At 40.5% G+C, this 14,578-nt stretch overlaps 1 protein-coding gene across 1 annotated transcript in view; it reads right to left on the bottom strand.

Annotated features, from left to right (window-relative positions):
* LOC144507485 (coiled-coil domain-containing protein 87-like) overlaps window positions 1–14,294 on the bottom strand; it is a 38,443-nt gene extending 24,149 nt beyond the window's left edge. Inside the window, exons 1-6 of the mRNA XM_078234611.1 lie at window positions 13,449–14,294; window positions 11,085–11,319; window positions 10,892–10,985; window positions 9,711–9,805; window positions 8,909–9,075; window positions 906–1,035 (exon numbers count right to left, since the gene is read on the bottom strand). Of these exons, the coding sequence (XP_078090737.1) occupies window positions 906–1,035; window positions 8,909–9,075; window positions 9,711–9,805; window positions 10,892–10,985; window positions 11,085–11,319; window positions 13,449–13,693 (966 nt within the window). The 5' untranslated portion in view covers window positions 13,694–14,294. The remainder of the gene's footprint in view (window positions 1–905; window positions 1,036–8,908; window positions 9,076–9,710; window positions 9,806–10,891; window positions 10,986–11,084; window positions 11,320–13,448) is intronic.
* Between the last annotated feature and the right edge of the window lie 284 nt (window positions 14,295–14,578).

Below are 14,578 nucleotides of genomic sequence, written 5' to 3'. Positions count from 1 at the left end.
TTACACTCTGAAATATGGAAGAGAAATCCTCCATTTAACTTTTAAAGTGACTGAAAATCCACAGCATAGTGATATGTTGTACTGTCCAAGAGGGACACTTATTTTCCCAGAACCAGCACAACATTATTCTCAGTTCCCAATCTCTTGCTTCCTTTCTCTTCCTTTTCCAGCTGGTTCATTTCTCATCCCTTAACTGACTTTCACGGTAAGGGTTACAATGGAAATGCACCCCCCCCCCCCCCGCCCCCCTCTAGCCCAAGGTAGGTAAACCTTCCAGCCTCCTTTTAAATCCTCATACACTCAGTCTCTCCAACATTCTGCATGATGAACAACAGAATCTGCATTTTCTCAACTTTAGCTGCAGGATTGGCTGCCTTTATCTCCTTCTCTTGGCCTCTGCAGACAGACTTGTGACTCTAAGGTTCAATGGCATCTTAGGAAACCCACAACTCCATACTAAAATGGGTTTCCACCAGTGTTTCCCCTCCCAAAATACATCTCCATGGTAATATGAGTCACATGGGTGTTCCATCCAGGTAGAAATGCTAATTAGCTATATTCTAAAGCCCCAACTCCATTCCATCTTGGAATTGAACAGGCAGCTTAAAGTATATCCATTTGTAAAACCTGACACGCCAGCACTTCCCTATTAAACTTGGAGACCAACAGTCTACCCGTGTTCAGTACAACTACTGTGCCCATTCTCTACTAGTGCAAACATCTTGCATCTTCTATCCAATAAGTCAAACCAGTGCCCCACCATCCCCATAGCACCCTAGCCACACAGGCTTGTTGTTGGGCAAAATTTGGAGCAGATCATGATAATCCCCTCATTCCTCAATTTTACCTTAAAGAGACAGTTCCAAAAGATAACAATCCTATAAACTTTGTATTTGTAACAATACCCTCAGCATTTTCTCTTGCTTTTGTTTTTTAATTCCATGCGTGTCAGCATATGTGAGTACTTGAATCAGAGCAGGAAGAGTTGTTTCAGGATCGCTGTCTACCTCATCTACAGTGGAAACTTCCAACAACCTGCAGAAACACAAGAAATAAGTTATATAAATTACATTTATTGACTATATAAATTAAATTTTGTAATTAGGGTCACAGTGCTGGATGCCCCGATTTTTGATTGACCCGATGACATCATCCTATGGCAGTTGTACCAAGCCTTCCAAGGACGTCGTTCCCTGCAGGTGTACAAAAATGGAGCTTCAGGTGATGCCAAGTCGGCCATTCTTGTTGCCATTCTGCTCAATTAAATTGTTCTTGCAAGCAAAAGCTTTGCTTCAGGTCTAACAGGATTGGGAGGGCAAATGTGATGCTATGGTGTAAACCTGATGGTATAATCACCGTGCACATGTATGAATATTGATTGGGTAACTGTATTAAAGCATCAAGTCATAAATTTATGATTGGTAAAGGCAAACGAACTATTATCTGCACAACAGTATAAGAATGATGTATTGTAGTTGAGCGAGAAGCTTATGCTCCATCTTTTATGGGATAGTTGCCTGCAGCTGCTTGAATATAAACCGGTGAACAAATAACTTAAGTTTAAGTTTTTAAAGCTTATTTATTATTGTCACAAGTAAGCTTACATTAACACTGCAATAAAGTTACTGTGAAAATCCCCAAATCGCCACACTCCGGTGCCTGTTTGGGTACACAGAGGGAGAATCTAGCATGCCCAATGCACCCAGCCAGCACATCTTTCAGACTGTGGGAGGAAACCGGAGCACCCAGAGGAAACCCACACAGACAAGGGGAGAACGTGCAGCCTCTGCACAGACAGTGACTCAAGCTGGGAATTGAACTCAGGTCCCTGGTGCTGTGGGGCAGCAGGTTGGTCCCTGAGGAATTGAAGGGTACTGATTCCCTCCCTTTAGTGCTGTAGGCAGCAGGATCTGCCCAGCCCTCTGTAAAGGCAGAACAATGATCTGGTGATTAGTGTTTCATTTGACAGAATACTCACTGGTAGCTGTGTCAGACTAGAACGGAAGTATGACTGGGTGGGTCCGAACTCTAGACCCAAGACTCAGGTGGATTGGGGCTACGTGTCCCGGAGGTGAGCGCGTCTCTGAATGCATGAATTGGAGTGGCAAGTCCTAGGGAACAAATGTGTCCAGGTTTTGTGTGTGTGCACTCGCACGCATCAGTCCACAAACAAAGCATGCTTAAAATGACGACAACCGAGAAAATGGTATTCAAGCTTGTCATGCAGAGTGGGGAGACAAAGGGATTATGTCACTTCACCTCACCCAGGAGCAACGTTTTCTTCTCTTTCCTGGAGCTCGCGAATCTTGGGACACTTTGGGGGCAATCTTACCTTCTCATCCTGTCAGTCCGTAGGCAGGATGAGGTCTGGGTGGAGGCATGGAGTGGTGGGGTGGCAATTAGCCATGTCAGGCCTGGTCAGGGGGGCAAAGTTGTGCAATTAACCAGAGGTGGGTAGGGGGGCCAGTGATTGCATGAGCTGCCAGCTTCCTACCAAGCTTGGGCCTCGCCCCCTCCCCCTACTGGCAGGAAACAGATTGTGCAAATGCACTGAGTGGCATAAGGTTGAACTTGTGGCCTTGCCAAAAAAACGGAGCTGAAACTCTCCCGTTTTTTACGCTCATTCTGGACTTAGAATTTTTTTGATTAGATTGCCTTCTTTGAGTTTATCTCATTATAGGAGTTCATATCTCTAAGAGTGTCTGGAATTATGTAAGCGTGACTGCGATTATTTTATGTGTCTATGTTAATTTAATATAAGATTTACTTGTGGAATTAAGGGAACTCAATGACCAGTTAAATGTGGAACCATAGCCTGGAGGAATTTGGAATAAATGTGAGAATTTAATTGCGGTGTCACTTCAGCCGCAGTTAAGGACAAAAAATTCTGCAGGTGGCAATACGTTTGACTGAGAATCTGTCTGAGATTCTGAATTAACACAGAATAGATGATGCCTATAAATCAAACATTGGAAATTAGCTTAAATGGAACAAAAATAAGTTATAAGTAAGGAATATAAAAACTGACAATAAGAGCTTCTTTAAATCAATAAAAAAGGATTGAAAATAAATCTTGGGAGATAGGTGTGGGGAACAGGAAAATAGAGAGGAGGTAAACAGGTATTTTGCATGAGTCTTTACAGTGGAAGATACTTTGAATATCCCATTAATACTAAAGATTATGGGGAGGAATTAAGTACCATTAAAGAAATTGATGGGTATAAAGGCAGATGAGTCCCATGGCTCTGATGGTTTGTGTCCTCGAGTCCTAAAAGAAATAGCTAGAGATAGTGGATGCATTGGTTGTAATTTTCCAAAAATCCTTGGGTTCTCGAGAAGTACCGGGGATTGGAGTATCGTCAATGTGACACCTCTATTCAAAAAGGGAGAGTGGCAAAAAGTGGGTAACGATAGGCTGATTAGCCTAACATCTATTGTTGGAAAAATGTTGGAATCAATTATTAAGGAAGTAAGCACATTTGGAAAATCATAATCTAATCAAGCAGGGTCATCATGGTTTCATGAAAGGGAAATCATGTCTGACTAATTTATTGGAATTTTTCGAGGAAGTCTCAATCAGAGTGGACAGGGGGAACCAATAGATGCGTTGTACTGGACTTCCAAAAGGTGTTCAACAAGGTACTCACAAAAGGTTAAGTCATAAGAGCCCATGGTGTTGGAAGTCGTATATTGACATGGATAGAGAATTGTTTAATGGGCAGGAGACAGCGAGTGGGGATAAGGTGTTCTTTTTCAGTAGAGTCCCACAGGGATCAGTGCTGATACCGCAACTGTTTACAATATATATTAATAACTTGGAGGAAGGAAGCAAAATTTGCAGATGATGCAAAAATAGGTGCAAAGGCAAGTTGCAAGAGGGGTGCAAACAGTTTACAAGGAGATACTGATAGGTTAAGTGGGAAAAACATTGGCAAGTGGAGTATAATGTGGAAAAATGTGAAGTTATTCATTTTGAAAGAGAGAACAAAATAACACAGTACCATTTAAATGGAGAAAAATTGCAGAAAGCTCCAACACAAAGAGACTTGGGGGTACTTGTGCAGGGAACACAGGAAGATAGCACACAGGTGCAGCAGGTGATCAGGGAGGCTAATGGAATGTTGGCCTGTATTTCAAGGGGGTTGGAATATAAGAGTAAGGAAATTTTACCATACAGGGTACTGGTGAAACCACATCTGGAGTATGATGAACAGTTTTGTTCCCCTTATTTAACAAAAGATGTTATTACATTGGAGGCAGTTCAGATGATCCCCAGTAAGGAGAGATTGTCTTATGAGGAAAGGTTAAACAGGTTGGGACTCTACTCACTGGAATTTAGAAGAATGAGAGGTGATCTCATTGAAACATATAGGATTCTGAAGGAGCTTGACAGGGTAAATGCTGAGAGGATGTTTCCCCTCATGGGAGAGACTAGGACCAGAGGGCATAGTCTCAGAATAAAGGGGTGCCAATTTAAGACTGAGATGAAGAGGAATTTTGTCTCTCAGAGAGTTCTGTGTCATTGGAACTCCTTGCCACAGAGAGCTGTGGGGGAAAGAGTCCCTGTATATATTTAAGGCTGGGATCGATAAGTCTTTGATAATTTTTGATCAGTAAGGGAATCAAGGGTTACAGGAAAAGGGCAGGGAAGTGGATGTGAGGAATGTGGGATCAGCCATGATCCTACATGAATGGCAGAGCAGGCTCAAGGGGCTACTCCTGTTCCTATGTCTTATGGTCTTAACACAAATTATGGGAAGAGAATGCTGAAATAGAAAAAAGTGAATTTTTTGTGTATGCAGATCACCCCGCTCAAGGGCTAGTGAAAACAAAGAAACTGATCGAGAATAATAATGAGACAAGGGGCGGAGGAGTGAAAACTGGAACCTTTTTTATACATGGTTCATAAGTTGAAATAATATTTAATCAACATAGAAATCAACGAATGAAATTAAAAACATAGCAAATGGTCAAATTCCAACTTGATGTTTAATTAGTTTTAGTTCACACACAATCAAAGTATGTTAGCCCAATATGATTTTATACTGAATTCTGGAACACAAGCTCATCACCTTAGCACCAATCCTCAAAACTGACGAGAGAGAAAGACATATGGAATTAAAACAGTGATGCAAGATGTCAAAGATGAACAATTACTGGTGAGGAACTATTCATCTCCCTCGCAATTAAAATTTTCAGCTCCATTCTCCAAATTCAAAGTCCTTTTATGCAAAGAAAAACAAGTATTTAAACATTTAGCCTTGTGCATTAAATTAGTGTCGTTTAACTTGGGATGTTTAAGGGAAGTCACTCTATTTCACATTATGTAATCATCTTTGATTTTGCATGTTTAGATTTAAGTTCTGGAATTAGCTTTTGTAACTCTATAATTCTTTTAAATTAAAGTATATATTTTATATTAGCACTTTGTAAACTTCTGTATTAGTTCTTAGGTTATAGGAACTTCACCACTTTTCTTTGTTTTAAAAATAAAGTAACAAACAAACTTTAATCACCCGAGAAACAATCAGAAACTGATCACGCCCACCTGGACCAATGACAGATTGATCTCACATCCCTTAAACCAATTAAGAATTAACCTTGTCTCATTTAGCCCAATTAGAATGCAATAACATCATTGATCACACTGTGGTTAATAAGCTCCAGCTTTCACTGAGCAAGTTGTGCATCGAGTATGGAACTTAAGTTGGTTTATAGTGCCTGCTGTTCAGAGGGAAGCAGAGGTTAGGGGAGAGGAACTCAACTGTAGCTTTAGCTTTGTCAAGGACCAAAAGGGGAAAGTAAGGGTTAATAACAACAGATAAGTAAAATTGCACTATAAAAATGCAAGATGCAACTGCAAGACCATGTGGGAACTGAACAGGGTGGGGGTTTTCTGACACAGATACAAGATGCAGCTTTGTCTAATATAACTCAATGCTGAAGGTCATAGCCATCATGTAAACATGATGGCATAATCATTGTATATGTGAATGAATTGATTGGATAACTACATTAAAGTATCAAATCATTTTATTTGTGATTGGTAAATGCAAATTAACTATTATCTGAATAATAGTGAAGAATGCTATATTGTAGTTGATGGAAAAGCTTATATGCATCTTGTATGGGGACAGCTTCCCTGAAACTGCTCCAATAAAAACCGGTGAACGAAGAAACCTGAATCTTGTTTGGTTCCTTTGGACTTGGAGGATATTGCTTCCCTCCCTTGCCTTTTCAGCACCACCTCCTCCAATGCCTCTCCTCACCTCACACTCCACCCCCCAGTTGAACCTCAGACCTTTGTTGAAGTGGCTGCATGAGCTCCACAGCACAATGTTATCCAGATAGACACTGGTGTGGAGCACCATCAGGGGGGATGGAGACCCCAGTACTCCCCAACCCAATGTGCAGTACTGAATTGAAGAGGGTCCATGGCTCCAGCTGCACGGCTTTGTCCATGAAGACCAGCTCGGTATGGAGATGTAGGCAGGAACCGGTCTGGTTCCCGAGTGGTGTACAGTGCATCAGGAATAATGCAGCACTATGGCAGAAAGCGTTGTTGCACTCACCTCATAGTCTTGCCAACTGAAGACCGACTTGTACATGCCACTCTTTATCAATCGGGTTTTATAATTTCCCACTGGCATGACGCAAGATTGGAAATCCTTATGGGATGGTGGTAGGCAGCTGTTTTAGTGAGCATTTATGGGATGCAAATGAACGTGAATGGTATTCATGCCACCTGCCTACAGAAGACCGACCCACTATTGGGAAAATTGCAACATGATTTTACACCAATACATTTCTGACTTTTTGGCTCCATTGAGATTCATTGTGCCCACCTGCCACCATGCCCACAGGTTGGGAGAATTCAGCCCACAGTGTCTCATTAGTTACTATAGCTCGTCCCCCAAGTGTTTAGTTTTACCGATTGATTCACAATAGTGTTGATATCTCTGGTTTTTGGGTCAACCCAACATTACGTTAGACAATGAGAACTTGGCCCCTACAAACTCCAAAGTAAGCATCTTGATGATACATCTCAGTTTTTGCCCAATATCTGAGGCCACAATGATATTATTGGCTGTAAATGATATCTTGGCAAGAGAAGTTATTAAATTTTTAAATCCTAATGATTCACCTGTGGGTTTATTCAATGGCTGGGATGCCATGACAGAACATGACAGGCAGAATAAACAAAACATTGTACTTCACAGAATTATTCATTAAACAGTTTGATAGATTCACAGATAGTAAAAAAAAGAGCAAACTTTATCAAATATAACATAACTGAATATTACTTAAGAATGAAACTATCTGAAACAGATGTAAAAATTGATGAAAGCAAAATACAGCGGATGCTGGAATCTGAAAAAAAAACAGAAAACGCTGGAAAATCTCGGTAGGTCTGGCAACATCTGTGGAGAGAGAATAGAGCCAACGTTTCGAGTCTAGATTACCTCCAGATGTTTTCTATCTACCACTCCAGTCCCACTCTGTAGCAGGTTTAAATGAACTTTTTTATTCAACAGCTCTCTTACTCAGGCCTTATTAATATTGTCAATCAGAGTCCTATGACATACATCCTGATGGGTCCTGATGTGATTTCAGTGACCAACTGAGCAGTGTACTTACTGTCTGTTAGGAAAGAAGTAGAGACTGTAAAAGTTCAGTTTTAAACCAATCTTAGTGGGGCCAACAAGAGCAGGAGATTACTGCTTTCAATTCAAAGGAGAGATTTTGGGCCTGTGCTGTTCCAGACAAGATTCCATGTTGAATCCATACATCCCGCTGACCTGGATCCCACCCAACTTTTCCAATTGCTGGCTTGTAACACCTAGGCATCCTCTGATCTTTGCTTGCCAGCAACCAGCCATCATTACCTTGCTCAGGGTCAGTGGGATTTAAATTAAGTTAATCACAGCTGAGGCCCATGGGGGAATGAGGCAGGGAGAAAGGAGTGGGGAAGAGAGGCCCAGGAACGAGGGCGAGATGGAAGGACCATGCAAAAGGTGTGGGGCCCTGGAGAAGGGGGCCTTCCTTAGAGAAGGAAGGAGAAAAGAGCCTGGGGGTGAGATTTGATAGAGGGGAAAACAGACAACTGATGTATTTTGCTGGCTTCCTGCCAGAGTCAATTCCACACCTAATTCTTTATTTTTGTATGTATAAAGGATAACATTCTGATATGTTTGTTCAGCAAGTTGTACTTCTCCTCCACAAAAGCAGCAGAGAATTTCTTCAGTACCAGAAACCCTTCAAGTATCTCAATTCAGTGACCATTCGACATGCAAGAGATGACACATGAGTATCAGGGCAGTCAGTCTTGAACAGTTTTACGGGAGACCCAATTAGCTTTTTCCTGATATCCTCCCCAGACAATGGCAGAGACCACTATGTATATTCGAGTCTTATTAAAATAGAATACCTTCGGTGCAGAAGGAGACCATTCGGCCCATCGAGTCTGCACCGACTCTCCCAATAGAGCATCCTACCAGGGGCACTATCCCCGTAACCCCACGCATTTACCCTGCTAATCCCCCAACCTACACATCTTGAGACACTAAGAGACCATTTAGCATCGCCAATTCACCCATCATGCACATCTTTAGACTGTGGGAGGAAACCCGGAGGAAACCCATGCAGACACGGGGAAGAACATGCAAACTCCACACAGACAGTGAGCCAAGGCCAGAATCGAACCCAGGTCCCTGGCCGTTGTGCCACCCAGTGGATTTAGTGGATAAACTTCAGCAAAAAAATGCTCTCAATATCTTAACGCCAAATTACAAATACGTGATTCATCTATGCAAATTATACTTCTTCGGAACATTTTGTAACTGAGAAACCAGAAAGGTTTTGATATTACTCTGCCACAGTCTAATTCAGTCAATAAAGTGGTGCTTACCTCTGGAGATCATCAGCAATTGACAAATGTTTTTGACCATTTCTTTCAGCTTGTGTGTCTTTGTACAAACTCTGCAAGGTGATTTTGGCATCTTTGCGTTGGCACAATTTTTTTTCTGCCTCTGCAAAAGATTCTCCCGCACTGGGGTTTAAATCGGATTGAAAATTCTGAAATGAAAATAGAGTGTATGTAGTTAATCAGCACAGTGGTTAGCACTGCTGCCTCACAGCACCAGGGTCTCGGGTGACTGTCTGTGTGGAGTTTGCACATTCTCCCCATGTCTGCATGGGTTTCCGCTGGGTGCTCCGGTTTCTTCACACACTCCAAAGATGCGTGGGTTAGATTGGTTGGCCATGTTAAATTGCCCCTCAGTATCAAGGGAATTAGCAGGGTAAATATGTAGGGTTATGGGGATAGGGCCTGGGTGGGATTGTTGTTGGTGCAATCTTGATGGGCCGAATGGCCTCCTTCTGCATTGTAGGGATTCTATGATTCAATGATATTCAAATTTTAATAGCTCCAATTCACTTATATTTTTTACTGTGCATGCTCAAATTAACAAAAGTGATGAGCATCTCGCTGTAAGACAAGAATGTGACATATTTCTACTACCAGATCACAACTTCCAAGGCCCAGCAACAAAAATAGTGAAAGCTCTTCATCGAATTGCTCAACAAAGAAAATCAAACCCATTGTCTTCCAGTTTTAAACCCCTCTAACATGTCACTGTCTCCAGAGATGAGACCAAAACTAAGAAGGGCTGTGGATATGACTTTATACAGTTTTGCATCGTTAATATTACCTTTTGAGGTGTCTGGTGATCTGGCTGCAAATCTTTAGTTTGCAACTGTTGTTCTTTGTGTTCTTTCAGAAGATTAGCAGGTCGCACAGCAACAACTGTAAAAGGAGGAGACAATGTTAAATGTTAAACACTTTCTCAGCAATTGAGAAGTCTCACCACCAGGACCAAAAGTGGGAGTCAGCACCATGCCAGCAGGCAGCTGAACCCAGGGGGGCAGGCAGCATTTTACCAGCGGTGGCCTGACACTGTCCAATTGAGGATGGTGACCTGTTTCCCAGAACTGCCAGCTACAAGGTGAAGGAGAGGGCACCTCCATAGCTATGCATCCTTGAAGACAAGGTAAGTTTACTTAAAAGAGCCACGGTTAGTTAGGGAGGCTCCGGTGGTCAGGGTTGGGGCAGGTTTTAAGGTTACAGGCTTGAAGGGCTGAATGGCCTAGCCCTGTTCCTATTTGTGATGGTCTTATGTTCTTAACTCTCTCTGAAGCTCAACTCCCCAGCACCCCCATTCCCTCTTGCAGGCAGCACTGGCCATAAGCCCTCTTCCCCACTCCCTCTCGCAGACTGTGCTCTCACTCTGTCTCTGCTGTCTCACTCACCCTGATTTCAAAATTTGTTTTATGTTGTTTCCAACTCGTCCAATCAGAAGCTGGATTCTGGAGAAGCGAGAAACAATTGGAAACAGCACAAAACTTAAATTGTATAGATCAGCCTACCCTGGCGTGGAACTGCTGAGAGGTGCCTACGGAACCAAGTTTGGGAACCCTCGGGTTAAGATATATGCTAAAATGTATTTAAACATTAATGTTTTTAAATATGGAATTATTCATCAGTATGCTGTAATATGACAATACACAAATCAACTTTTCAAAACCAGCATAATGTTTAGCAAAGTTCTGAGTTAGCACACAATTCAATATTCAGTTACACCTCATTCAACAAAGCTGTAACTTTTTATATTGAGACTGACTGAGTGCAATTTTTTGTCAAATCATAATTGAATAGGACTTGCAGCCTTGGGGAATCTCAGCAGTGTACCCTCTGGAGAAGAGTAGAGTCATTGTCAGCAACTTCTGGATTTCCACACTATGCTGTGCACGTGCCTGAAGTTGCTGTCTGATTCAGTGAATGCATTTTGACATTATGACCACAGCAAAATTTGGGCCATTGTTGAACACTTACTTTCTTTTACTTTATGATCTACAGCTGATTCAATCTTACGAGGCAACACATTATAAATCTGTGTTTTGTCCAGATCTGGCATTTTTTCATTCATCTGTAAAGAAATATTGCATAAATGTGGGAAGAAAATAGTTAATTCAACCACATTTTGTGAAACAAAAGTTTACAGTTCACATTGTAATATATAACTAACCTCTTGAAGATCTGCTTCTACTGTTTGTTCTTCTGGTTTTGGTGTTTTCCTGGGTCGGCTGAGGTTGAAGAGATACTTTAAAGAAAACCGGGCTTCAGGAGACATTGATTTGATACCCACATGTTTATATCTTTGTAAATATTCACTTTCAGAAGCTTCATCATCAAAAGCTGCTGGTTTACGTAAAGCCTTGATTTCGCGAGAAATCCCACGCTTTATAGCTGGTATATTCAAACTTGAAAAAAATCATCAGAAAAATACTGTTGATGCCTTTGAAAACAGAACTAAACTCCAATATTTAACTTATTCCTTTTACTACAGTAAAATCATTCTGCACTTCACGCTTTTTCCATTCCTCTGGTCCTAGCACTCTATGCCCATATTTAAGTCAGTATAATAGGGGTTGGTTTAGCTCGGTTGGTTGGACGGCTGGTTTGTGATGCCAACAGCACGGGTTCTATTCCCGTACCGGCTGAGGTTATTCATGAAGGCTCTGCCTTCTCAGCCTTGCCTCTCACCTGAGGTGTGGTGATCCGCAGGTGAAATCACCACCAGTCACAGCCCATGGTCATCTGGGATTATAGCGACGCTTTACTTACTTACAACAACTTGTGGGGAAATGGCATAAATAACTTGCAATTCCTGAGAATATTACTGGAATTCCTTCACTCCTGGGAGTTATTCAGTCCACAATATTATTTTGCGTAACAAGTTGATTTAAAACTTGACTACAGATTACATACTTCATATAGATAACTTTAAGGTATTCAGAATGTTGCAAAGATTTACCAATAGGGACAGTAGTGCAGCAGTTGTTACCAGAATAGCAATCCAAAAGTATAATTATAAATCCCATCAAAATAAATTTAAATCCCATCATAATAAATTATGACAACAAATTCAATACACATGGTATGAATGGAACTAGCACTGGCAAAAGTATTCAAAGTTGTTAGATGGGTGCAAAAGCCCAGTTGGTTCATTATTGTCGTTCAGGAAATGAAGTTTGTTGCCCCTACCTGGTCTGACCTACAAGTGATTTCATTCCCTATTAGATTGACACTTAAAGCTCTCTAAAATGGCTTAGCTGTACAGAATAAAGAAACACTATTCCCATAAGAACTGGTTGAAGGAGAACAAATAAAATTAAGCAATAAATGCAATCATCACCCATGTCCTAAGAGTGAAGAAAAAAACCTTTCTTACATATCAAAGTAAACTGTGCATTTTGTGAATTACAGGAATATTCTTTCTTCACTTTTTAAACCTTTCCTATTAGTTCACCCCTATCCTCTATTATCCATCAACAACAGGTATATTTTAAGCTACCACTCATCATGGAAAGTTTTAACTTGAGCTGTGTGTTCTAGCATCTTCAGTGAGTAGTGTCAAGGCTAGACAGTAACCAACAGTTGTCATGCAGATAGGAATAAAGAAAAATTGAGGGGAAAGGAATTAAGTGTACACATTTTTATGCAAGCTAGGCACCTTCAGGAAAGTTAGTTCCTTTGTAACACAATGAAGTAACATAAAAACCTTGCACGTATTTACCTTTCAAGTGGTTCCGTTACTTGCGAAAAGATAAAAGCATAAATGGGAAGATGATTTATATTAATAATAAGTAGCTAATAAATATTATCTTCAAACAAGTCTGAATTAAATTAATTTCATTAAACACATATTAATCACCAAGAACCAAGGGAGACAATTGAGTGTTTGAAGACTGGCATTGGGAACAGTTACAAAAGCTCATCCCTCGTGACAACAAATGAGGTTATGAGGAAAGGCTGGAGAAATTTTGGCTTCTCCTCATGGTGAGAAAACATCTGAGATACAACTTTATAAAAGTATACAACATAATTAAAGAAATGTAAAAGGTGAATCCCAAATAATTAAATGTAAATTCGAGCTAAAGGGGGCATAGGTTCAGACCGGTGAACGGTAATTTAGCACTGATATCAGGAAGTTCTTCATAAAAAAAAATATTCAGCATTCAGAGAGATCATCAAGCTAATAACCCTGGAATCATTTCAGAAACAATTAGATGGAATAATGATGGATTAATTGAGATGAGCCAAATGACCTCCTTCACCTAGAATCTGTATTAACTCACTTATTTGTTTTGACTAGTAGAAAACTGAATGCAAATAATTACTTGCAATTATATACTTTAACTGCAGGAGAATAAAATGTTTTGCAATTTCCAAAATTTATTATGAATCAACTATTCATAACATTTAGTGCATTCTGTGTTTTCAAATTATTTTCTATGGACTGATTTTATGTAATAAAATTAAACATCAGGAATGAATACAAAAAGGTAAATTAAAACAGCAACACCATGCTTTATATTGACAAACTTACTACTTGGTGCAGTCAAGAGCAAGCTGAGCCTTTAGCCTACTAAGATTAGCCTCATCAGTGAATACAGAGCGCTGTCTCACTACGTCCACCATCTGAAGATAATGAAGGAATAGTTGTTCACACACTGTGATGATGTGTGTAATAATTCGTCGGTTGAGTTCCTTGTTTTCCATGTTTGTCAGAGTAATGTCTTGAGCAGAGTGCACAAACTTCTCCCAAAGCAGCTTTACATCTGCGACAATCATTCCCCCCTAAGAATAACAATACCAGCTGGAAATTAATCTGTTCAGAAGCAGAGTATCTTTCCAAAAATAGTACTGTATAATCACTTCTAAAGAGATACTTGTTTATGTTATAGTAAAATGTATTCCTCTCCCAAAAATTATATTGATAAATGCATATGATATGTATGCTGAAAGATAAAACCAAAAAGGTCCAATGTTTTGACTGTTGGTTCAAAATGCAAATGCAAATCTGAGTCATGCACAATAATAGGAACTATATGACTGGTTTCAGAGTTGCCACAGTATTAGCATAGGAGACAGCTAGGATTTCCTCACTTCATTACTACCCAGCAATCTCACGAGAAATTAATGTTAAACGATGACAACATCAGGCTCAGCTGTGATGGCTCTCACAGTCCAACAGTCTACCAGCACCTGTAATAGGCACAAATGCCCAGCTGGTAGCAATCGATGGGCTGCCACTGGCCATCAACTGAGCTACTACGTTTGGTCGGAAGTGGAGAGCGCTGTAGTGAGGACACCCAAAAAAGAAATCCAACTTTTAACATCAAACAGTAAAAAAAGTATGAATAAAATGCAAAATACTGCAAACGCTGGAAATCTGAAACAGAAACATAAAACAGAAAATTAGCAGCTGCAGGAGGTCAGAGAGTTAACATTCCACGCACAAATCCTTTAACAGGGTTGTGATGAAAGCCATCAGCCCAAAGCATTGACTGGTGTTGACTATTAAGGTATCCTTTTAAAAACTGATCCACCTACCAGTGCCTGTTGAGTTGCTATAGAAACAGATGCAACTTCTGATTTTGCAGCAATCCTTCTTTGAATCAACCGACAGAGATCAGTAAGGGTGGTTGGGGCTGACTGTACACTTTGATCAATCGG

Source organism: Mustelus asterias, chromosome 19 (genome assembly GCF_964213995.1).
Source record: "Mustelus asterias chromosome 19, sMusAst1.hap1.1, whole genome shotgun sequence".
NCBI lineage: Eukaryota > Metazoa > Chordata > Chondrichthyes > Carcharhiniformes > Triakidae > Mustelus > Mustelus asterias.
Note: the sequence above shows the minus strand (reverse complement) of the source record. Positions and strands in the feature narration are given on the sequence as shown.